Source organism: Protopterus annectens, chromosome 1.part1 (genome assembly GCF_019279795.1).
Source record: "Protopterus annectens isolate FY-2018-M chromosome 1.part1, PAN1.0, whole genome shotgun sequence".
NCBI classification, from domain to species: Eukaryota; Metazoa; Chordata; order Ceratodontiformes; family Protopteridae; genus Protopterus; species Protopterus annectens.
The window spans coordinates 777,083,394-777,107,921 of NC_056726.1; the positions used below are offsets into that span (position 1 = coordinate 777,083,394).

A 24,528-nucleotide genomic window follows, 5' to 3' on the forward strand; every position below is an offset into this window, starting at 1 on the left:
AGATAATGTTGGAGGCAAAAAAAAGTGCTTTGCTGCTGAAATCAAGTCTAAGTTGTACAGTTTCTGAAATAAGAAACATTAAAAACACGTATTAAATCGACTAAGTAAACAAGTAAAAAACACCAAATGCAAGTGAAAACCAAGTAAGATTACACAGCAGGCCGTTCAATGATTAAATTCCATTTTAATGAGCGCTTTCGAAAGGGTCAGTGCCCCAACTTCATCAGACAAAATAAGACTTTGAAATCACATCCTTAAATACTCATACATTCATTATTTCATTATTCAATTATCTTTCTTAATTACTTTCTATTAATTACTATACCCATTTTTTCTTTGTTTAAAAGCATAGAATAAACCATTGCTCCACACTTTAATGTGTTCAAGCTTATAAACACAATCTACTCATATTTCATAATTTCACTCCATATAGAATAAAATAAAATAAAATAAAATAAAAGTAAAACTAAAAATGTAAAATACAACATACACTTACAAACTGCTATTAAATACTTCCATTAAAACCAGGTATATTTTACTAAGAGCCCACGAATCAATAATCATTGCAACACATAATTGCTAAAGCTTTGTGCAAACTTAAAACCTACTTTTAAAACTACGTTGGGTGCGGTACATAAATACATATTAAATATGTTACAATTTAATCTAAAAATACTGTAATTACCAAATTTCATTGCCATAAAAATATATGTATGTGCATGTACATGTCTCCATATACATGCACATACATAACATAATATAATATAATACACACAAATGATATCAAAAAGGTTCCCTATATATAAAAATTGATAATATATATATATATATATATATATATATATATATATATATATATATATTTATATATATATATTTTATATATATATATATATATATATATATATATATATATATATATATATATATATATGTGTGTGTGTGTGTGTGTGTATATTTACTTATTTTTGCTTTGACCACCTCAGTTTATTTCTATTATTTGCATTGATTTATTAATTATTGATTTTAAATTTATAATCCACCACCATTCTACCTAAAGAGTGCCTTTAACTTCAGAATACTTTTAATTGATGCATATTCCACCAGACCTTAGTTAAAGGCGCTCTTTAGGTAGAATGGTGGTGGATTATAAATTAAAAATTAATAATTAATAAATCAATACAAATAATAGAAATAAACTGAGGTGGTCAAAGCAAAAATAAATATACACACACACACACACACATATACATATGTATATATATATATATATATATAGATATATATATATATATATATATAGATATATAAAATCAATTTTTATATAGAGGGAACCTTTTTTGGATATAATTTGTGTGCATTATATTATATTATGTTATGTATATGCATGTATATGAAGACATGTACATGCATGTACATATATTTTTATGGCAATGAAATTTGGTAATTAGAGTATTTTTAGATTAAATTGTAACATATTTAATATGTATTTATGTACCGCACCCAACATGGTTTTAAAAGTAGGTTTTAAGTTTGCACAAAGCTTTAGCAATTATATGTTGCAATGATTATTGATTTGTGGGCTCTTAGTAAAATATACCTGGTTTTAATGGCAGTATTTAATAGCAGTTTGTAAGTGTATTTTGTATTTTACATTTTTAGTTTTACTTTTATTTTATTTTATTCTATATGGAGTGAAATTATGAAATATAAGTAGATTGTGTTTATAAGCTTGAACACGTTAAAGTATGGAGCAATGGTTTATTCTATGCTTTTAAACAAAGAAAAAATGGGTATAGTAATTAATAGAAAGTAATTAAGAAAGATAATTGAATAATGAAATAATGAATGTATGAGTATTTAAGGATGTGATTTCAAAGTCTTGTTTTGTCTGATGAAGTTGGGGCGCTGATCCCTTTGAAAGCGCTCATTAAAACAGAATTTAATCATTGAATGGCCTGCTGAGTAATCTTACTTGGTTTTCACTTGTTTTTGGTGAAATAAGAAACATTGCCTGTGAAAAAATTACAGAAGAACAGCATTCTGGAGTTTTCTGCAGTATACTGTCAAACAGTACTAATGTAAAAATTGTGAAAACACTGCATTCTGTCATTGTAAAGATGACTTTTTGCTGAGCACATTAACTGTCTGCACCTTTTTAACATCATTTATTATTCCCCAGATGTATTTACATTTGTTTAGCTTATTTTCTAGTACTTGATTTTTCATAAAATAATCTAAGAATGTTTTGTAGGTTGGTGGGGTGTGACATTCCATAGCTTCTAAGTGTAACCAAGTTAACAAGAGAAACTGACCCATCAAGAGGAAACCACTTTCCATCCTTCTCCTTTTGACCACTTTACTTTGCCACTATAATACGACAATATAAGGTAATGAATCAGTCAGCATTAGGGCAGTGGACAGACACTCATAGCTGTGCTGTGTCTTACCCTGCTTAATACTCAAATTATAACATTCATCAATTACCTCCCCTCACTATAAGCGCTGCACAAATCACACATGCAGGTTCATATCTAGCCTTAACCACTGTCCATGATTACAACGCCCTCAACAGAATGCATCCTGGATGGTAGTACAATTCTAAGAGGACCTGCATTTTTCAGATTTGTGTTTGAACTAAGAAACTAGGGGTTGTATTTACTTGTCTGCACCACTACTCCTGGATTATTAATGAAACTGTAAAACTGGAAGAAAGAGACTATTAATGAAATTGTAACTAGAATAAAGGGATGCTGGAAGCAAGCTTTTGTAGTTATACACGAGTAGCATAAGACGGTCATAATATATTTGCCCACATTCAGTGTTAATAGAATCAATGTTTTTTTTTACTTCTTCCCATATCTGCATACTTTTTTTCTTTGGGAACCTTGATTTCCTACAACATCCAAAAGACATACTGAGTGATTGGCCACTCTGTGTACTCCATACACAAATGCATTTTTCTTCTGTCCTAAATTATGGCTCCAGACATGCTAGCAAAAATCAGCCTGCTTACCCATTAAAAAGATAATTAAATAAATAACTTCTTCACAGAAATCTAACCATGTTACTTAAACAGATGGAGAATGGACGTGAAATGATAATAACTCAATATCATGTTGTCAAGGAAACTGACTGAGACAAAGTTCAGGTTCAGGATGTGTCAATGTCTAAAACAGGACTTTTAATGTGATGATACCATTACATTAAATCCAGTAATACTACTGATAGATTAGGAATGTTCCAGAAAACAGGTATCCATGTTATACAATTAGTTGTATAATACAGGCAAGATCCTACAAGTAAGAAAACATGTCTTCTGTATATGACTTAATAATTATTTTATACTTGTCCTGCTAAGATATTATGTGGCTTTGCCAAATGTGGATCGTATCTACACAGTAAGCCAGGAGCTTCATAATGGAACATAAAAAGCCCAAGACATCTACTGGCAAGATTATTATGTGAGCGAAAAAGCAGTTCCAGGTTTGAATGTTCATTCAATAGCATTTTACCTGATGCTGTTAAGGTATGTAATTATTTATCTACAAGCCCAATGAGCAGAATGGAATAAAAAATGTGCAGCGATTAATTCAAGTTCCTCTTTAGACCTTATATGTGGTTAGATATTCAGAGATAATGGAAATGTTTACATATAATAAGAAAATGTAGGTGGGTATAAGCAGTGAAATGAACATATAGATAACAGGATGGAGAGTCATAGACAGTCATGTCTTATGTAGAGCCAGTGTGCAGTACAGTACAGGAAAATGTTACAGACTATTTCTGATGCCATTTGATTTGCTTATGTACAGTAAATCCATCGGTAATGGATTGGAGGATGTCTTGTATGCCAAGACACAGGCCACCTCTTATCAGTCTGTAGGATACTGAATATAGTGACAGGGCATTGAGTCAGTCCATGTAGGATACATTGTCTAGCCATGTATCATTTTAGTAAGGTATCTCTCTAGGCATTGTTGCATGTGTCTGAACACATTCTTCCAGGTTCATTTCATTTTGTTGTTTGTTTGCATTTTAACTAAATAAAACAACTAGGTACAAGCACTCCTTCCAAGAGAGGACATTACATTGCTGGTTAGTTAAGAGACTTGATTATAGTTACACAGTAGACAAATGAAGCAAGAGGGACTCAAACCTATGACTGCAGGATGAAACTCATTAGCAGTTCATATATGGTGTCTTTCTCACACAATGCAATACCACTTTGTTATCTGCTACGTATGTTAAACTTCTCTGCATTTAAATATAAAGGAACTCATTACATTCAGCACATGGCCTGGGTCTTATTCATGTGATGAGCTGATTAATGCATACTAATAATTCCAAACTGATAGATCAATTGCAAATTCTGCTATGTCTGCCCAGCATGTACAAATTATCTGGGATGTATCTGGAAGAGAAGTTACTTCAGTAAGTAAGAGGCTAGTGCCAAATACGAATAATTTGTAAAAAGCACTGTGCCCACATCTTAAAACTGTACCTCTGTATTGGTACTGACAGAATGAAGGAAATCCAGAGTAATCTTTCAGAACTGCATACAGGTTTCTTGGAAAGCCATGACAAATAAGACTGCAAGTGTGTAGCATGCATTCCCAGGAAGCATGCTACACACTTGCATCATGCATTCCCAGGAATCAGGAATGAAGAACTGACAGCTCAGTTTAGCTAGATCAGTGGCCCTGGCGTGTAATCTGCATTTATTTACTTTTAAGTTATTTGTATTTGCTAACCAGGTAAATCCACCAGTTCATCTGGGGTACTTTCCTTTTCAACCACAGCTTTGACCATAATGGCGAAAATATATGTGGACAGCTTAGAGTAGCCTATCAAGTTATCTTTTAAAGGAAACAGAATATCCAGAGAAGAAACATAAAGACATGGAGAGAACACTCATCACTAAAAGTAACTTGGAATCAGTATAGAACATAATGAACTAGAGCCATGACACAGCCATGTTAAACACTGACTCATCTGTTCACTGTAGAAGAGATGAAAGGGGTGCAAACAAGCTCAGTATCAGTGCGCACGCACACATGCACACACACGCACACACACAGACACACACACACACACACACACACACACACACACACACACACACACACACACACACACACTGTGCCATTACTATTTATCATTTACTCCTAGACAACATCTCAGAATAGCAATACTGTTTACTCACATTCACATAGGTTCATAGGTTGGTACTAGGCTATTGGCCTTAGGGCCTATACAAGCCTAGCCATAACAATTTCCTGGCTATTTCTTCCCACAATATTTACTTCCCTGGACCCCTGTCTAACATGGTGACTGATGTGATCCCAGGGGTGAATTTCCTATCTCCCATACAATCGTCAAGGTTACTTTTGAAGAGGGCCAAAGAGGCACTCTGCTTGACATGTATGGGCAGTCTATTCCAGAGTCTGGAGAGTCTCTGGGTCAGGAACCTATCCCTCCAGCATATTTTGTTCATTATGATGACAATGTTTAGATCCCGGGAGCATGTGGCTCTGAGGGATTGGGATTTCTTTAAGTGTAGCATGTCCAACAGCTCTGGGTTTGACATGGCCTTGTATGTTAAGCAGAGATCACCTCTGATTAGACGATATGCGATAGAGTATAGCTGAAGTTTTTTTAGACGGTCAGCATAGGGCATCTGCTTTAGGCCTGTGATTCCTTTAGTAAGGTATTTCTGCAGCCTTTCCAGTTGTTGCAGATGTCTTGAGAGGTACATACCAAATGAGGCGTTGTATTCTATAATGGGTCTAATGAGGGATGAGTACAGTGGGACAATGGCCTCCTTTTTTCTGGATGAAAAGCCATTAGTGATGAGGTGTGCCACATAGAAGGATTTCCTGACTGTTGTGGCAATGTAGTTATTAAAGGTGAGACCACTGTCCAGCTGTGTCCCTAAGTCTCTTATTACACTTTCAGTGTTTAGTGTACTGCCACCTATATGGTAATTCATGGGTACATGTTTTTTCCCAAAGAGAATAACTATACATTTCTTGGCATTGAGCTTGAGCCCATGGCTCTGGCATCAAGCATCTGTTTCTGTAAGGCCCTTTTATAGAATATCCACATCATTTGGGGATTCAATAATGGCTCCCAGTTTGCAGTCATCTGTGAACTTTGTTAGCCCGTGTCCCTTAGTGTTGGCCTATACTTCAGAGAAGTAGATGCCCAACAAGAGCAGTCCCAGGACTGAACCCTGAGGTACTCCACTTGTCACTTGTCTGGAGCTGGATTTGGAGTTGGCTACTTTTACATTGTGGGTTCTGTCAGTAAGCCAGTTGGCAGCCCGTCGAGTGACATATGGATTAATGCCAAGCTTAGTAAGTTTATCTATGATTCCAGAGTGGGGGACATAATATCAATATTTTAGTACATGACTTTGCTGCAGGTTTTTGAGCATGCTGAGAGGATGCATACAGTTAAGAGGAACAGAAAAAGTGAGATTTCTGCTTTTTAAAACTTTTCCCTTTTCTCTTAGTTTGTGTGACCTTGGAGGTAATATGTAAAGAGATTTGGGGTGCGAAGGCAGAGTTCCTATTTCTGGGAGTACAAGGAGTCCAGTCCCTTGGTGAAAAATACTTTTTACTGTGTTGCACTGTTTTTACAATATGTTGACTTTAAAATTTTGTAAGATTTTATTATTACAGTTATGATGTTGGGGATCGTCCAGACACACACACACACACACACACACACACACACACACACACACACACACACACACACACACACACACACAAATACACAGCATAAACTCTGAAAATGTGGTTTAAGTATAGTGTTAAATCTGTTTCAATATAAAAAAGAAATTTTCATGTTCCATTTTTATGCTGTACCACTGAGCAACATTTAATAATGCTTCATTTATGTAATGGTTTTGGTCTGCAAATGTGGAGGAAAGAGTCCCAGTGAGAGTGGGTATGCATTAGGGTTCAACTCTGAGCCCACCACTGTTCATACTGGTCAGTTCTTTACTCTAGCAAACAGTTCAGAAAGGAGAAATCAACAAAGCTGCTGTAAGCAGATGATCTCATACTATAAGCACTGAGTTTCAGAAATTGATGAGTAGAATGCAAAACTGAATGCACGTGAGATGAAACTGTGGACAGACACGACAGATGTCATGACAGCAAATGGGCAAAATCAAGAGAAGCTGAACACCGCGACAGAAGGAAAAATAGTGGAACAGGTTCACAGCTTCAGGTATCTGAAGGATGAATTCGGAGAAGGGAGGTCTGAGTGAGGAGATCAAAGCTAGAGTGTCAAAACTGCTGCAGGCAAATGACACAGGTTATCAGGGGCAGTGTGTAACAGGAGACTGCTAAAGAAGCTGAAAAGTTAGGGACACAAAACAGTTGTGTCACCAGCGCATCTGCACGGCACAGAAATGGAGAAAATGAGAGCAGAGCCACTGAGGAAGCTAGAGGTGATGGAGATAAAGTGCCCGAAGGGGGTGGGAAGATGCGTACTGAGAACATCAGAACAGAAGCCAAAGTGGCAAATAAGGCCAAAAAGAACATATCACAGTGGTTCAATCATTTGTGCAGGAAAGCAGAAGATGACCTACTGAATTATATTTGGGAGAGACAGAAACAGGCAAGAGAAAACAAAGATTTCCACAGAAGACATGGAAGGACTACATGACACAAGGCACGATGGGCAAGGAAGGTAGGAGGGTGACACTGAATCAAAAGAGGTGGCAATAGCAGATGTTGCAACCTGATTCACAGAGAAAAATGGAAAAAGAGAGTTGATGAGGAGGAGGATGATGATGATGGTGATCCACTGAAGATTATGCTTGTCCACTTCATGTTAGTCAAGATGTACAAGCTACTTGGGCTAAAAAGTGAAAACAGTAATCTGAAATGCAGAAAGCAGACCTTAGAATTGTGAAATCGCAGCATTACCAAAGCGTTAAAGAAGATGTGTACCCCAAACTGAAAAAGGGTTTTCATCATATCTCAGTTTATTTTTGCAGTAGTAATGTCCATGTATTATGCAAGATAGTTACTGTAATTTTCTGATTTGTTGTACCCCAAAATTGTCTGAATGAAGCTGTTGTGCTGTTAGATATCATTTTGCAGTCAAAGATTGGGAGGCGTATGGGGCATACTGTGCACTATATTGCGAGGAGGTAATATCTCTTCACCAACGTCCAGCTAAAGTGCTTTGAGTTCTTTTTATTTGACTGTCTCTGGAAAAAAATCAATTTCTCTTAAGAAAATACTTTGTTTATCATTACCTCTTACACAGCATTTTAAGTTGGCTTCCTGTTGAAATGTAGGCACTCGTAATGCTGAGTACTGACACATGAAAAAAGAAAAGAATGAAAATGCAGAACAGTGAATATAAAACATTGATCTTTTCCCTTAAACCTGTAAGCCCCCCACACCTGAAATTACATATACCCACTCTGAGATCTCCACACCTTAGAGAAAAAGGAATATTCCAAGAAACGGCCATCTTGGACTTGGTATAATTTGTTTTCAGCCAATCAGGCTCTGTACTTCAAGACTCACTGAAGTAGGTCACAACATTTCAAATGGATACCCTGTTGAGTTCCATTTAAATGCTACGCTTGAAAGAATGGATTATTTAGTGTTTTTATTCAGACTCAAAATTATAGTTTTAAGTCATATTTTTTATCTGACAGGCAAAGCATGTCATCTGTGCCTGATTACACATGTATAAAAAAGAATGACTACATTTAAAACGTTTTTATCAGCCCTGTGCCTAGAATCAGTGACATGCCTAGTAAGTTAGTTATATTAAAGTCATAAAAAATGGTGGACTTTGCTATTTCTACTAGCCTACCTGATGTCACAGACTGTGAAAAATAAGAAGGAAATAACATCAGATTTCACAAAATGTCAGGGTAACAGATACAGGGAGAAATTAATAAGACTTACATAAAATATGTTTTCTTTATACATGACACTGTTAGGGTGAAATTGAAGGGAAGGAAAAGCGCAATGTGTTGACAGAAATTTGAAATTTGAGCAGTCTTCTAATAACTCAAAACAATACAAAAGCATTGACTATCCAAGATTCACAACTATATTTTTACAATATACCAGTGACTAAAATACCTACGTGAAAACCTCTGAGCCCCATCCAGCCATTGCTGTGAAAAGTCGGGGTCCAAAGTCCCTAGCAGGATTAACAGCATATCCAGAATTCAGTCCCATTGAAAGACCGATGACCAGGACTACAAATCCAACAGTGAATGCCTCTAGATGTCTGGGAATAGGGTTGTTGTAAGGATCGACAATCGCAAGGATACAGACAATCAGAGCTGCTGTGCCAATGAGCTATAAAAAAACAGAATTAAATCAATACAATTACTTCTTTTAAGAATCAAGCTCCCATAAATATTTATTTAATATTTACTGTCAGTATTAACATCAGATCAAGATACAGTATAGATAATATACTTAACATCTATAAGCATTTATCACATCACTTATATAGTTGCAAGTTTAATTGTGAAATAGCCAGAATCTTTGCAAATAAATGCTTACACTGTAATCATTAACTTCAATCTGTATGTCAGTAATCTTACTTTCAAGGTATAGTCTCACATTATGAAATGTTCTTTTGAGAGACATTCTAGCCACCATTGAAGATTATTTTAAATGAAGAACTACAGAAAGAGCTCTGTATGATTTTTGTGAAAGTATTAATCACTGAATTAGTCAGTTAATATTAGTTATGGCTTTACAATCTGTAATAAATGTACATTAAAGCAGTGAGTAAACAAAGCTTGGTTTTACATAGCACTTACTAAAATCTGGGTAGGCTTTACAAATAAAGATAAGTACTGATTGACAGATCCTGGTAAGAAAAGAACATAATACAAGACCTGTTCCTCCACATCCTTGGAATCATGTGCACTCCAATAGATGATCACAGTAAGTAAGTTTATTAGTAGGGTCTAAATGATACTTAAGCCAGACAGAACTATTCACTATTTTATTATTCACTGCAAATTAAAAAAAAAGCAGTGCCTGGGAGTGTTTCAGATGTTTAAATGATAATCATTTGAAAATTTGGGACCCACTAGAAAAAATCCCAAAATATAGAGACTGAATGACCTAAAGATCAGACTTGCATATATTAAGTTTCAGATGCCATTTCGTGGGATATTCCTTTTCTCAGAGGTATGACAATCTTGGAGTTTGTATGTATATGTATGACAATCTTGGAGTTTGTATGTATACGGATATATATATATATATATATATATATATATATATATATATATATATATGGGTCTATGTTTCTTTATCGAATGTGCACTATATTGAAACCTGTTTACTCGAGCACACAATGTGGAATGCACACACCATCGAAAGAACATAGCAACGAAACTTAAATGATCGACACACTTGCTGTCCTATCATAAAGTTTATAAGACTATATAAAGTACTTGAAAGTGAAGATGGTGTACTTTGTACCCAATGTCAAAATGGCTGATGTAGAGACATTGCCCCCGGAGTACTTGGCCAAGTGTATGAGACGACATTATCTCAGAGAGGTAAAAAGAGTTTAGTGTTGGATGGCTATAGCTATAATTTAGAAAAATGCATGAAAGTGAAGAACTACTAGTGTACACGAAAACTGACAGAGAAATGCAAGGGTCGAGCTATAACAGTACGTGTAACATTGGGAGAGAAGCTGTTAAAGTCAGTCGAACATGATCACGAAGGGGATCCCGCACAAACTGAGAAGTATGCAGTCTGTTCAAATTTGAAACAGAGAGCCACTTTGTCCCAAGATTCCCCTTGCATCATAGTTGATGATGTAATTGCGTCTAGTTCTCTGGAATACGTGCCTAGTCTGCCTAGCAGACGTGCACTTGTACAATAAGTTAGAAGAGCTCACTTGAAATGTAAAGGTAAACCCACTAAAGCTCCCTCATTTCAATTTTGTATAAAAAAACTGGTTGCTCTACCATTTTTACCAGAGAGTGAAGTTATTGAAACGTATCAGGAATTGAAGTTTTCCTCTTGAAGGTAGAGAAGTGCTAAAATACTTCACTGAATGGTACGTGCTGGGTAAACCACGGTCATTCTCAACTAGATCTAGTAGTACAATAAGATTTCCTCCCTTATTCCCGGTGCACTTTTGGAATATTTCTGTACTTTATGATTTATGTTTGCCAAGGACCCAAAATGCTGTTGAGGCTTGGCATCGCCTTTTTAGATGCTTATCTGGTAAGCATGTGTCAGATATCCACAGTGTGCTGAATGTCATTGTGAGAGAACAGAATCGTGTTGAAGAACTATGATTGAGAATGTGTACAGCTTGCCCTACTTTTCCAAAGAAGAGGAGTTTAGTATGCCATGAACAGCAATTCAATTTGATTTTCACTCACAGGAATCAGTATTCTAATTTGCAGTATTTTACAGCGATCGCACATTTGTTGAAGATGTAGATTGTAGTGGTACATTACTTTTGGGAATTATACATATGAGCACAAAGGATGTAGTTATTTGCTTGTCTGGACTTATGTTTGCTGTTTAAAGTTTCAGTTGTTTATATTTACACTGGGGTGTGTTACTACATCCACTAGGGCTACTTTTGATAATGTGAGCTTTGTTGGTTTGTTCTTTCGATAGTATGTGAGTTCGACAATGTGTATTCGAGTAAACAGGTTTCGATATAGTGCACATTTGATAACGGAACATAAACCCATATATATATATATATATATATATATATATATATATATATATATATATATATAAGTTTGAGGGGTGTGGGGGGCTTGCTCCCCCTGCAAAAAAGAAGTTTTAAGGAGAAGAGGAATTTCTGAGATTTATTCTTCTCTGTGTTTTCGATCTTTTTTTTTTTTTTTTTTGGCTTGTTGGCACTTAGCGTTTTCAGTGCCAACATTTCAATAGGGAGCCATTTAAATTGCATAGCTTATCACTGTTCTAAATGATACAGCTGTTTGCACTTCTTGATGCAGCACAAATACATTATATGATTAAAAAACAAATCTCTAACTACAGCAGCCTAGCGTCAGACCCTGCATGTCACAGTAATTCAAATAAGTCACAGCAGAAGACAGTCATGCTATGTATATTGTAACCTGTCCCCATGGCTGTATCCACAAAAAATGGTTATTTATACAGTTCTTTTATATACCACTGGAGTTCACTGATGCTTGTACACTATGAGTAATACAGAATAGATTGGTCTGCGGGTGGCAAAGGTAACTGAGCTAGTGGATGATGGGGTAGAAATTTATAAAAGCACTTAGGAGCAGGACTATTATTTATTTCAATTAAAAGAGCAACCATCTCTAGAATGGAAAGGAGGTGCACCACAGATGAGGTTCGCTATTACAAGATCAAAGCTTTACTTAATTAAATAAGTAAAGCTCAAACTTGTAATACTGAAACTGTAAATTGTTGAGCGGCTGATTTAAGCTAGGGGAAACACTTCCCTTGGCCGTTCTGTGGAGTATGCCCATTTCTCCAATTTGGAGTGATCTTGGAGTTAATATATTTAGGTAGGGAGGCTGTGGGGGGCAAAGCCCCCCACTTGATTTAGGATATAAAGTTTTTTTTTTTTTTTATTTGGCCAAGGGAAGTGTTTCCCTTGGTTGAACTGGCCAGTCGATAATTTTGGCTGTCGATATTACAAGATTGAGCTTTAGTTATTCGATTAACTAAAGCTTCAATGTTGCAGTATAAATGCACAGATGAGACTACAATACTGTGCTGTACATTAGAAAAACATATAATGACAGCCCTAGCTAAAATCACTTAACACAGCACCATGCCAATTGGATCACAAGTTTATGTATTAGTCAATGATAGTGCATGATGTAGGTAAATGTTGGTAATCATTATGAAATGTCATGCAATATTGTTTGCACAAAAAGCATCAAATTCATGATGTACTTGCATCTTTATGCACAAAGCAATACTTTTTAATGAACTCCAATCACTGGCCTAAATCACAAAAAAATAAATATTATAATATAAAATACCTACTGGGATCATTACCTTGTCATAGTGGAGGAATGTGTGTGCCTTAGAGATATGTTATCTGGAACATTAAGCTCCTTGTAAGGTCACAACTATTAAACTTGTCTGTGGGTAGGAACCAGACAATCAATAGTCCAAAGTGCTCCCATAATGTTAAAAGTATTTGAGATCCTCATGCAGAACAGGGATACTATGACTGACCCCTGGAGCCAGAGAAGAGAGTGGTGTCCACTGGTAATCACATGGTGACTGGGTGATCCATACAGTCTGGCTGGATTTAGCCTGAAAAAAGCGGAATGAAGCCACTGTGTGGGCATACCACCTGCAAAGTGAATGCTGGTGAGTGCAGTGGCAGTCAAGTTGTAGGCAGGAATTGGATGTAGGATGACAGTAACAGTGACAGCAAAAGCCATGTAGCTATAACAGTGGCAAAAATCTATGATGAAATTCCTAGGTGGATATGCTAGCATGCTAGTGCTCTAGATAAACTCCTTTAAGTCTTGTGTAGGAGTTAACATTCTATCAAATATTTGTAGTTGTAGGTAGGTAGGTAGCAGAGGTTATTCTTCAGTAAGCCACAAAACAGTAAAACTAACTGTAGTAGATTATTTTGTGCCACAGCAAACTGTTCCGTCTTTCAAGTTAAACATTAAATTAAGGTCACGTTTGCCTCAACTGGTAACAGTTTGGGTGCCTGTTTTTCATCCCATGCTACTGATTTGAACAAGAGCAGAGGCTTTTACTGTTGATAACATAACACATCAGGAAAGGAGATACTGCCAGCCCAGCTATGTGGAATTTTGTAAATAATTATATATCATTTGTGAATATCAACCTGATTCATATGCTTGTGTTACAAATGTATTCTTTAGGGAGTTTAAGTATTATTGTATTCTTTGACACTATCTGTTCATTATCCACGTACACAGTACCTACATACAACTTACAAGGTTTATTCTTAGTTTAGGTAAATTTTGGCTATCCCCTTCCAACTACAGTTTTAACATTTGAATATTTTTATATTTTATATATTTATATATTGTACACTTGTAGTGAACATTTATTATATTTATGGTAGTTTAATATGTATTTTAATATTTATCATTATTACTTTGGGGCTGTCCATGATACTGTATTTTATTGAGGTTCCCCATATTCTATATCTTATATTTTATATTTTTATGTATAAATGATATTAGTAATTAAATATTAAAGTTTTAGGTCAAGAAATGTACTACTAACAGTGTTAGACGTTTTATGTATATTGTAATAAGGTTTCTATAATGTTATAGCAGGCAGGAGGGAACAAGCATAGTTTAATAGGTTTAGTAACCTTTCCATTTGGATTCAATTGGTTAATTAATACCAACAAGTACTAATTTAACTTGATTGAATGTATTATTTAAGTATGATTTTATTTTGTAGTGAGCATCTTGAAAAAGCCTGACAGTGTTTCAGGCGAAAGCGGTTGATTGAGTTCACGTTCGTATTGAAGTTTGTACCTAATAAAAGAATTTCGAGGAAGTAGTATTGGATTATTTGGTCTTTATAGGTTCATAGGTTCATAGGTTTATACTAGGCTATCTGCCCTAAGGCATTTATAAGCCTAGCCCAAAGTTTTGTGGCTTACGCCACCCCTTATGTTAAAAAATATTGTGCCCATTAGTTTGTTGTGCCTCTGTCCAGCAGTGACACAGAGATGATTCCCGGGGTAAACCTACGATCTCCCATCCACCGGTCAAGATTTCTCTTGAACAGAGCCAGCGAGGTGCTCTGCCTCACATGGACTGGGATTTTATTCCACAGCATAGGGAGTCTCTGAGTGACAAATCTATCCCTCCAGCATGTCTTATTTATATCCGTGCTAAGGTTTAAGTCGTTTGATCTAGTGGATCTGGTAGATTTGGATTTTTTGAGGTGGAGCATGTCCATTAATTCCGGGCTGGACATGGCCTTGTATGTCAGGCACAGGTCACCTCTGAGCAGACGGTATGCAACTGAATAGAGCTGGAGTTTCTTCAGTCTGGCAGCATATGACAGATTTTGGAATCCCTTTATCCTTTTGGTGAGGAACTTTTGGGGTCTCTCCAATTGCTGCAGGTGTCGGGTGAGATACATCCCGAATGGGGCATTGTACTCGATCATTGGTCTGATAAGTGAAGAGTACAGGGGAACAATGACCTCACTTGATCTGGATGTGAATCCCTTCATGATCAGGTGGGCAATGTAGAAGGTCTTTCTAACCACTTTAGCAATGTGAGTGTCAAAAGAAAGGCCACTGTCAATCTTGGTCCCCAGGTCCCTGATAACCTCTTCTGTGCTTAGTGGATTGCCACCTATATGGTAGCTTGGGGTTACCTTGTTTTTCCCGAAGGGTATGACTATACATTTTTTGGCATTTAACTTCAGGCCATGGCTCTGGCACCAGCTATCAGTTTCTGTGAGACCCCTCTGAAGGATATCTGTGTCCGATGTACTTTCTACTATGGCGCCCAGTTTGCAGTCATCTGCAAACTTTGTCAGCCATAGTCCTCCTATGTTTGCCTGTACTTCTGAGAAGTAGATGCCGAACAACAGGGGGCCAAGGACTGAGCCCTGTGGGACACCACTTGTGACCGGCTTGGAGTCTGACATGGTGCCAGCAACTCTAACCCTGTGGGTTCTGTCCTTTAGCCAGTTTGCAACCCATCTTGTGACATATGGGTTTACATTTAAGCTGGTAAGTTTCTCTATAATACCTGAGTGGGGTATTGTGTCGAAAGCTTTTGCAAGGTCAAGGTAGGCTGTATGGACTGCCTTTCCCTCATCAATGGCCTTGGTGACTGTTTCGAAGAAGTTGACCAAGTTCAAAAGGCATGATCTGCCCTTGACAAAGCCAAACTGGGTCGGGTCCAATGTCTGCAAGTCCCCTATGTCTTTGTTTATGAGTTCCATTATGATCCTCTCCATAGCTTTGCAGACCAGGCTTGTTAAGCTTATGGGGCGGTAATTACCAGGGTCCATAGAGGCACCGCCTTTGTGGAGTGGGACCACAGTTGCCGTACGCCACTCCTTGGGCACGTATCCTGTGGTAAGGCTAAGATTAAACAGCTGCCTTATGTGCGGGTTTAGTTCCTCATTGAGTTCGTCTAGCACCTGTCTACCTTGCTTTTTTGTGGCTTTTGGGACTTAGTTCATGTTTTTTCGCATCACAACATGTAACAACAAGAAATTTACCTGTAGAGGATACATTTCTTTTCCCCAAAAAGATATTGTTCCTTAGTCTCATATTAAAAATAAGCAGCCTAGCAATATTGGTATTAAGGAGTCTACTATCTGTATGGTATTTTCTATTGCTGGCTACTTTTGCACCAGGCATGCAAGCACTTTTTATGTGAAGGAGGTCCTAAAAGTAAACCCTTATGAAAAGTGGAATACAGGACTTTACTCTTGGCTTCAGAGTAAAGCTGGGTCCTTAGTCAAGCACACCTGTCCAGTGCAGGCACAGAAAAGATCCAGATGCAGGTAGTCTGAAGCCAATATCCATTGCGTCACAACCACATTTAATCAAATGAGTCCCCACCTTTACCTGCTGTTTGGAACAGTATGGATATAGGTTCATATGTTCATAGGTAGGTACTAGGCTATCTGCCCGAGGGCATTTATAAGCCTAGCCAGAGTGTGTCGGCTTACGCCGCCCCATTGATTAATTAACTGAGCCTCTGTCAAGAAGAGTCAATGAAGTGATCCCAGGGTGTACTTTCTGTTACCCATCCACTCGTCAAGGCTTCTCTTGAAGAGTGTTAGTGAGGGGCTCTGCCTAATGTAGTTAGGAATTTTGTTCCAAAGCATGGGGAGTCTCTGTGACAGGAATCTATCCCTCCAGCATGTTCTATTTATTGTTGTGGCGAGGTTTAGCTCACTAGAGTGCGTGGCTCGTAGTGACTTGGATATCTTTAGGTGGAGCATGTCCATCAATTCTGAGTTGGACATGGCTTTGTAAGTCAGGCAGAGATCACCTCTGAGTAAGCGATATGCCACTGAGTACAGCCAGAGTTTTTTCAGTCGAGCTGCATAGGACATATGTTTGAGGCCAGTAATCCTCTTGATGAGGTGCTTTTGTGGTCTTTCAAGCTGTTGGAAGTGTCTTGTGAGGTACATCCCAAATGGGGCATTGTACTCTATGATGGGTCTGATGAGTGATGAGTAAAGGGGCACTATAACCTCTTTATTTCTAGATGCGAACCCCTTAGTAATTAGATGGGCCTCATAGAAGGATTTCCTAACTACATTGGCAATATGATTGTCAAAGGAGAGATTACTATATACCTGGGTCCCCAGATATCTTATTACCTCTTCTGTATTAAGGGGGCTGCCGCCTATGTGGTAATTTGTGGGTGTTTTGTTTTTCCAAAATGGGATGACTATGCATTTTTTGGCATTTAGACTGAGGCCATGACTTTGACACCAGGTGTCTGTCTCAGTAAGGCCTTTTTGAAGGATGTCCGTGTCAGCCGGAGAGTCAATTATGGCTCCCAGTTTGCAGTCATCAGCGAACTTGGTTAGCCATAGTCCTCCAGTGTTTGCCTGTACTTCTGAGAAATATATGCCAAACAGTAGGGGTCCCAAAACTGAGCCTTGCAGGACACCACTTGTGACTGGTTTAGAGTCAGACCTGGAGCCCACTATTCTTACCGTGTGAGTTCTGTGTGTAAGCCAGTTGGCAACCCATCTTGTGACGTAGGGGTTTATGTTCAGGCTGGTGAGTTTTTCTATAATACCCGAGTGTGGAATGGTGTTGAATGCCTTGGCAAGATCAAGGTAGGCTGTGTGAACCACCTTTCCCTCGTCTATGGCCTTGGTAACTGTCTCGAAGAAGTCAACCAGGTTTAATAGGCATGATCTGCCCTTAACAAAGCCGAACTGGGTCGGGTCAAGTGTTTGGAGGTTCCCAATGTCTTTGTTAATGAGTTCCATGATGATGAGCTCCATAGCCTTGCAGACCAGGCTAGTCAGGCTTATGGGGTGATAGTTACCAGGGTCAGTTGTGGCTCCTCCTTTGTGGAGCGGAATAACCATTGCTGTGCACCATTCTATGGGCATGTAGCCTGTGGAGAGGCTGAGGTTGAACAGCGTGTTTAGGTGGGTGGTTAGTTTGTTCTGTAGTTCGTGCAAGACGCAGCCTGGGACACCATCTGGCCCCATTGATGCTGTGTTTTTGGCTTTTGAAATGGCTGTTTTCAACTGTGCTTCTGTGATTTCCGGGACACTACACTTTTCCGGTATTGTTGCAGGCCCTTTTGAAGGTGACAGGGAGGTGAAGTTTGCACTGAAGCTCTCTGTCATTATGTTGGCAATATCACTAGGTTCAGTATATTTTGTGCTATTTTGCACTATCTCAGAGCATATCTGCGAGTTGCCACTTAGATTTTTGACATAGCTAAAGAAGGCTTTGTGGTTATCTTTCAAGTCCTTGGTTATTTTTCTTTCAAAGTTAGCCTTGGATGATTTTATGAGGGACCTTAGTTTCTTACTGATACTGATCAAGGATTTCTTTCCTTCTTGGGATTTGCTTTTTTTCTGAACTAGTTTCCTCCTTTTGTTGTATAACCTGTTTATGGCAGGGGTTCACCAGACTGGTTTCCTTCTCTTAGGGGAGTGAGTCTTCGTTTTGCTAGGGATGGCACAATACATGCATCCTTGTAGGTGCTCATAGAGTGCAATTGTAAAGGATTCTGCATCTTGTGCAGTGTTATCCTTTAGCGTGGGGGCAGTGAAACTTACCATCTCTGACTTAAGTAAGGTGAAGTTTGCCTTAGAAAAGTTTTTCACTGTGGTTTCCTTGGTTGGGGGTGGTGATGGGGTGTGGACATCCAGGGTGATTAGTTTATGGTCTGATCTAACCAGTGACGAGTTGACCTCCGGTATGGAGCACCTGTCGCCCATGTTGGTGATGACCAGGTCCAATATGTTGTGGCCTCTGGTAGGGGAGTTTACCAGCTGATCCAGGGCATTTGAGTTGATAAATTCCAGGAAGCGCTGAGCCTGGGAGTTTGTACTCAAGTGGTTTTCCCAGTTAACGGTAGGTTAATTGAAATCTCCCAAGATCAGGGTGTTCGGTAGGACCTTCATGTTTTCCAGTGTCTCCAGAAAGGTGGAGTGGTGGTCCTGGGTCATGGAGGGTGATCTGTAGCAGGCCACAATTTGCATTGCAGATTTGCCCAATGTTAGTTGCACATGGATGATCTCAGAGGTATCATGCTGCGCCACTAACCTAGAGGTGTGGGTATCCTTGATGAATATGGATACACCCCCTCCTTTTGTGTTTTGGTCTGTGTATAATCATCTTTAAGTAAATGTCAGCAATCACCTGTGCTAAATTTGTTTTTAACACTGCCTCTTAATACTGCACTACATAGATCTAGTAATTAGTAGTGCTTCCCAAACCTGTCAAGTTTAATGCATTTTTTTGTAATTTTTATGGATATTCAGAGCCATTGTCCCAAGTAGATGGGTCAGTGTCAGCTAGGTCATCTACAGGGATTTTGTAATCTTCACTTATACCAAGCCTGATAAAATCTGGTGGGGTTGTGCAGGTGAGTGAAAAATCAGGCTCAATAAGAAACCATTTAATAACACCTACAAGAGAAGAAATAATTGGAGGAATAAGGTTGTAACTACAGAGGCATCATTATTCATTCAATAAGTCATTCATTCATTAACTCATTCATTCTCCAATACCTCCTTAGCTAACAGAGTCAGAGACTATCCAGACATGCAGTGAATATAATATGTGGCACACATCCTATGTAAAATAGGAGGCAATGTCAGGAAACATCATCAGCTTAGTTATTTTTTTAAGAGGACACATGTTTGGAAGGCCATCTAAAATTCCTCTTCTTAAGTTTCAGTCTGTCCCCTAAGAAGGAACTGTCTGGGCATAGTCAGAACATAAACAGTCCTCTTCCAGCACCCTTTCCATAAAACAAGCTCACATCAGACTAAAGCAATACCCACCTTTCCTCTTCAGCGTTTCAAGATGGTAAAGGGAAAGAAGAAGTCTTTTCCCTCTTTTTAGCCACAGACTCACCTGATGTGGGTGACTTTAATAGTACTAAATATGTGTAACTTATCACACTAATTTGAAATACTCTAATACAAAGATTCTACAACCAAATACAGCAGATAACTCAATTTTCTGGGGAACCAATGCATTGATGGGAGCCGGATCATGGTGAAATGGGGTCCTAGGCAAGGTAATGGACCAAGGCCTCCCTTACCCCCACAACCATTCCAGTGTCCCATTACTTGGCTGTTTCACCTCAGTTACCATAAACACTATTCAAACCAGTCAGTGTGCATATTATTTTTTTTCTTTACTTATACAGTGCTTACACAGATTTGATTTAAAACATTTACTTCAAATTTTATAGCATAAATACTGATGGCTTTTTGCTAAAGAAAAGTAAACAAAATAGTTTCACATTAAAAACAGACTTAGCATGAGTGGCATTAAACTTTTCTTCTCTTGAAACTCACATTCACTGAAAATATATCTGGCCAGTGGAGGATTATGAGTACATTTATATCCGCAGACATCCCCCAAACCCAGTAATTAAAGATACATTGTTGCCTAGATCCTTCTCAGATGTAGGTGTCAAAAAATTAACAACAATAATAATGATCAGAGACACATATTTCAATTTTGTTTCACACAAACACACTGTATCAACAAACCAGGAACCTCACTAAAAAGGCAGTACAGCAGAAAAAAGCAAAATGGAATAAACCAGTGCTGGAAAATGCAGCTCAGTCAAGCAAGTTGAATCAAGATAAAATAACTTACAATAAATCGTTTTATCTTGATTCAGCTGACTGAGCTGCATTTTCCACTACCGGTTTATTCCATTTTGTTTCCTACTGCTGTGCTGCCTTTTTAGTGAAACACAGTATCAAAAGTATTCCACCTAAATTCTCACATACATGCACAAAAAAGCATGCAAGCTAGCCCTGCTAAGCCAGATTGATCAGATAATTGATAATTGACAGATGACCAGATAATACAAAGATAAGGTACTGTTATTCACAGAGATCCCTCCACCCTCAACAGCAGTTCTAACCACTTTGCTGACTGTATATACCCATTATTGCTAGGAAGAAATAAATTACACATACTTTATTGGTAGCATTGGATGACCAACATGAAACTGTACAAAGATCACTAGCATCATACCATAAGATCTAGTTATGCGTGTACATTTTAAACAGAAGAGTATTTATAAGAGCATAAGAAATATCAGCCACATAACATGCAAAATCAATATACACAATCTTTGTAGAAGCAAAAGTCACCTGAATAATTTCACATTAAAGAGAGCTATTACTAATGCAGAGATTGCTGCTGGCAACCAGCATTGTATTTAAGTGTTTCATCTACAAATGCAGTGCCTGCTGCCATTGAAAAATAAATTGCCTGTGTTGCATTAAAAAAATAATGCGCTGCAAACATTGTTTTTTTATTTTTATTTTTTATTTTACATTTGTTGACCGGGCTAGTCTAACTGTATATATGTCCATTTTCAGTAGAGGCCCGGGGAGAAAAGCTCCACTACAGCATTATTATAAAATTGTAACCAAAAAATAGTACGTAAGAATAAATATTTAAAAAAATTAATTTGATATAGAGACCAATAAAAGTGAAATATTCATTACATAAGAGAATATAAAATGACATGTTTATAACAGGATTAACATGTGAAAAGGCAATATTAGAGAGTAAAATACAACTTAATATAAAAAAGGTTTTTTTTTCATTCTTCTTGAACTAAGTCTTGAACTAGATCAGCTATGCAATGGTAAATGTCTGGCAAGCAACGACAACAGATTCTTAGTTAATAGCCATGCAGTCCTGGAGACATTAAAGAGCCTAACACAAATTCCCAATTGCTCCAAAGCATTTTCTGGTTAAATGACTTGCTCAGTGTCACATATGAGGTAAATGAAGGTGGAAAGATTCAAACTGTGCACCCTTGCAACAGGAAGCAGCTCATTAACAAGTAAGTGCTTTAGTCCACATGGCTAACTGCCAGACTAACTGCTTTCAGCTAAATGCAGGAATCCTTTACAGTCTGATGTTGTAGAGAAGACTGTTCCACAGTAACATGCAACAATGACTACATAAGCAACGCTGAAGATCAGACGGCTCTGATTATCACTACAAATTAAGTAAAATATATAACCTGACCTCACAGGACAACTACATCTCATTTCTGACCTCTGCATGTCTTCTCTGTCAGACTAGCAGACGACTGTAAATCACTTACAAAATTAACAGAACAGGTTTTGCGTCAACATGTACTTCGTATACCAGAGGAAATTGACCCGGCAGCTGGATTAAGTTTTTAATTCTAAAACAACAGTATGTGGTCACATGAAAATGTTTAGTTTTTTTTTTAAACAACAGTACACAATTTCTCTGTATAGAAAGAAGACTTTTCTTTTTTTTTTCAATTAATATTGTGGCCAGGCCCCTCTGCCATCATGGGAGCTGCAGGCAGCTGCTTAGGTTGCCCAGTGCTGGATCTGGCCCTGGAACTAATCCCATATACTCCAATACTGAATGCTGGTTTCTTATATCAACTGTAAATCAATTTCACTATAACCTTTTCTGGTAATACAATAACTGACGTTCTATGTTATATGAAGATTCCTGGAGTGCTAATAGATGACACCCTGAAATTTGACTTGCACATTTAACAAACAATCAAAAACAAATATATATATAGGACAAAGAAATTCCTTACAGATAGTAGGAGGAAAACATTTGCCTCTCCTTATCTGTCACCCAGTCTGCTCTACGCCTCTCCAATCTTCATTCACCTACATGTCACACAAAAGAGACAGCTGCAACAATGCTACACTAAAACTGCTAAATTTGCATCACATAACCCTTATAGTTCCCCACAGTCCTCTTCTCTTAGGCAATTTAACTAGCTGGAGTTACCTCATTATCCTTTCTTCTCACAGCTCCCTGTCATTCAACAGCTATCTGATAGGTGTTCTGCCTTCTGATGTATCTTGCAAAAGTATGACCCTAACTGTTCCTTCCATTCCAGTGACAGACATCTCTTGAAGGTCCAGACCACCTGTAACACAGCTGGCAATGCTCTATATGTCAAATGTATTGTCAAGTATTAGAACTCTAATCCTCTTCCAATTAGAATCTCTGAAGGCCTACATATCTTCAAACATGTAAAGTTGTTCTTGAAATTACCCCTGCCCACCACCCCCCAGATAAACCAAGCTTCTCACTAACTCTATGGGGTGTTTCCTTCTTATTGACATATAGCCAATGCTGTCCCATCACACTAGCATTAACATATAGATATAGCAATTACTTTAGAGTCTATATTATAATGATGAAAGTTCAGAATTTTGAACGTTCACGAGTGGAAATTCAAGAACTCAAAATCACTATTGTGGGGGGCTGCACCCCCCACAACTCCCAGTTAAATGTATATTCCAACTCTGAGATTGCACTACAGTGAAGAAAGGGCAAACATTCTGATCTTCACTGTACTGCAATCAAAAAATAACATCGAGTTCCTGAATTTCCACTCATGTGAGCATTCGAAATTCTGAACTTTCATTGTTATAATATAGACCCATTACTTTATATACTCTATAACCTTTACACTGTGTTACTGTTATAATACTCTAAACATAAAAATATCACCTGTTGCCCTGTTGTACTAATACATTTTATTTTTTCTTTTATGTGGCTCATCATATATCTCTGCCCTACTAGTGTTCTGTCCTGCATAATATTTATTTTAAAAATGTAAAATATGATCCTGCAACTATTATGTAAAGCATGCATTTTCAATTTATGGAGTACAAAATATGACAATTTTAAAAAAGCCTTGCAAGCTGTGCAATCACTGCCTGCAGGAGGTGCATGCATGAATGTTTCAGCTCCTGCACAACCTCCCAAATAAGTGGCATACAGCTTGCAGTGTGGAGCTCACCAGGCTCTTAATGCTGCTACTGCAGCCAGCCAAGGCAGCCTTCTACCTTCCATGATGGCCAAGCCAGCATTAGCTGCTCACTCCCATCATCCCCTCTTCCAGACACTCCCATGCTGCTAGTCAAATCTGGGTTATCTGGGACACACTAAGGGCTTTACCTCTTTAGGCCACAGGGTCAGATATATATCTAACATCTTAAGAAGGAACATTATCCTGTTTATCACTGTCTCCCCAGTTCAGCTATACATGCAGTGTCACTTGGCTTCCACACTGCATGTATAGCTGAACTGGGGAGACAGAGTGATAAACAGAGGATTTTTCTCTGGCCCTCACCAAATTATCTTAAAGGACAACAATGGGATATTAAAGCAGATTGCTCAACCTGCTGTCTCTTTTAGTCCCCATTGTTTGATAAAGCCACAAAAAATCATCACTGCAGCTTTAAGAAGTAATGCAGTCAACTGTTTTACCTCTCAGGCTTC

At 37.9% G+C, this 24,528-nt stretch overlaps 1 protein-coding gene across 1 annotated transcript in view; it reads right to left on the reverse strand.

The window, feature by feature from the left end:
• LOC122807108 (aquaporin-3-like) overlaps positions 1-24,528 on the reverse strand; it is a 102,090-nt gene that overhangs the window by 9,417 nt on the left and 68,145 nt on the right. The window contains exon 5 of the mRNA XM_044078071.1: positions 9,133-9,350. Coding sequence (XP_043934006.1) covers positions 9,133-9,350 — 218 coding nt within the window. The remainder of the gene's footprint in view (positions 1-9,132; positions 9,351-24,528) is intronic.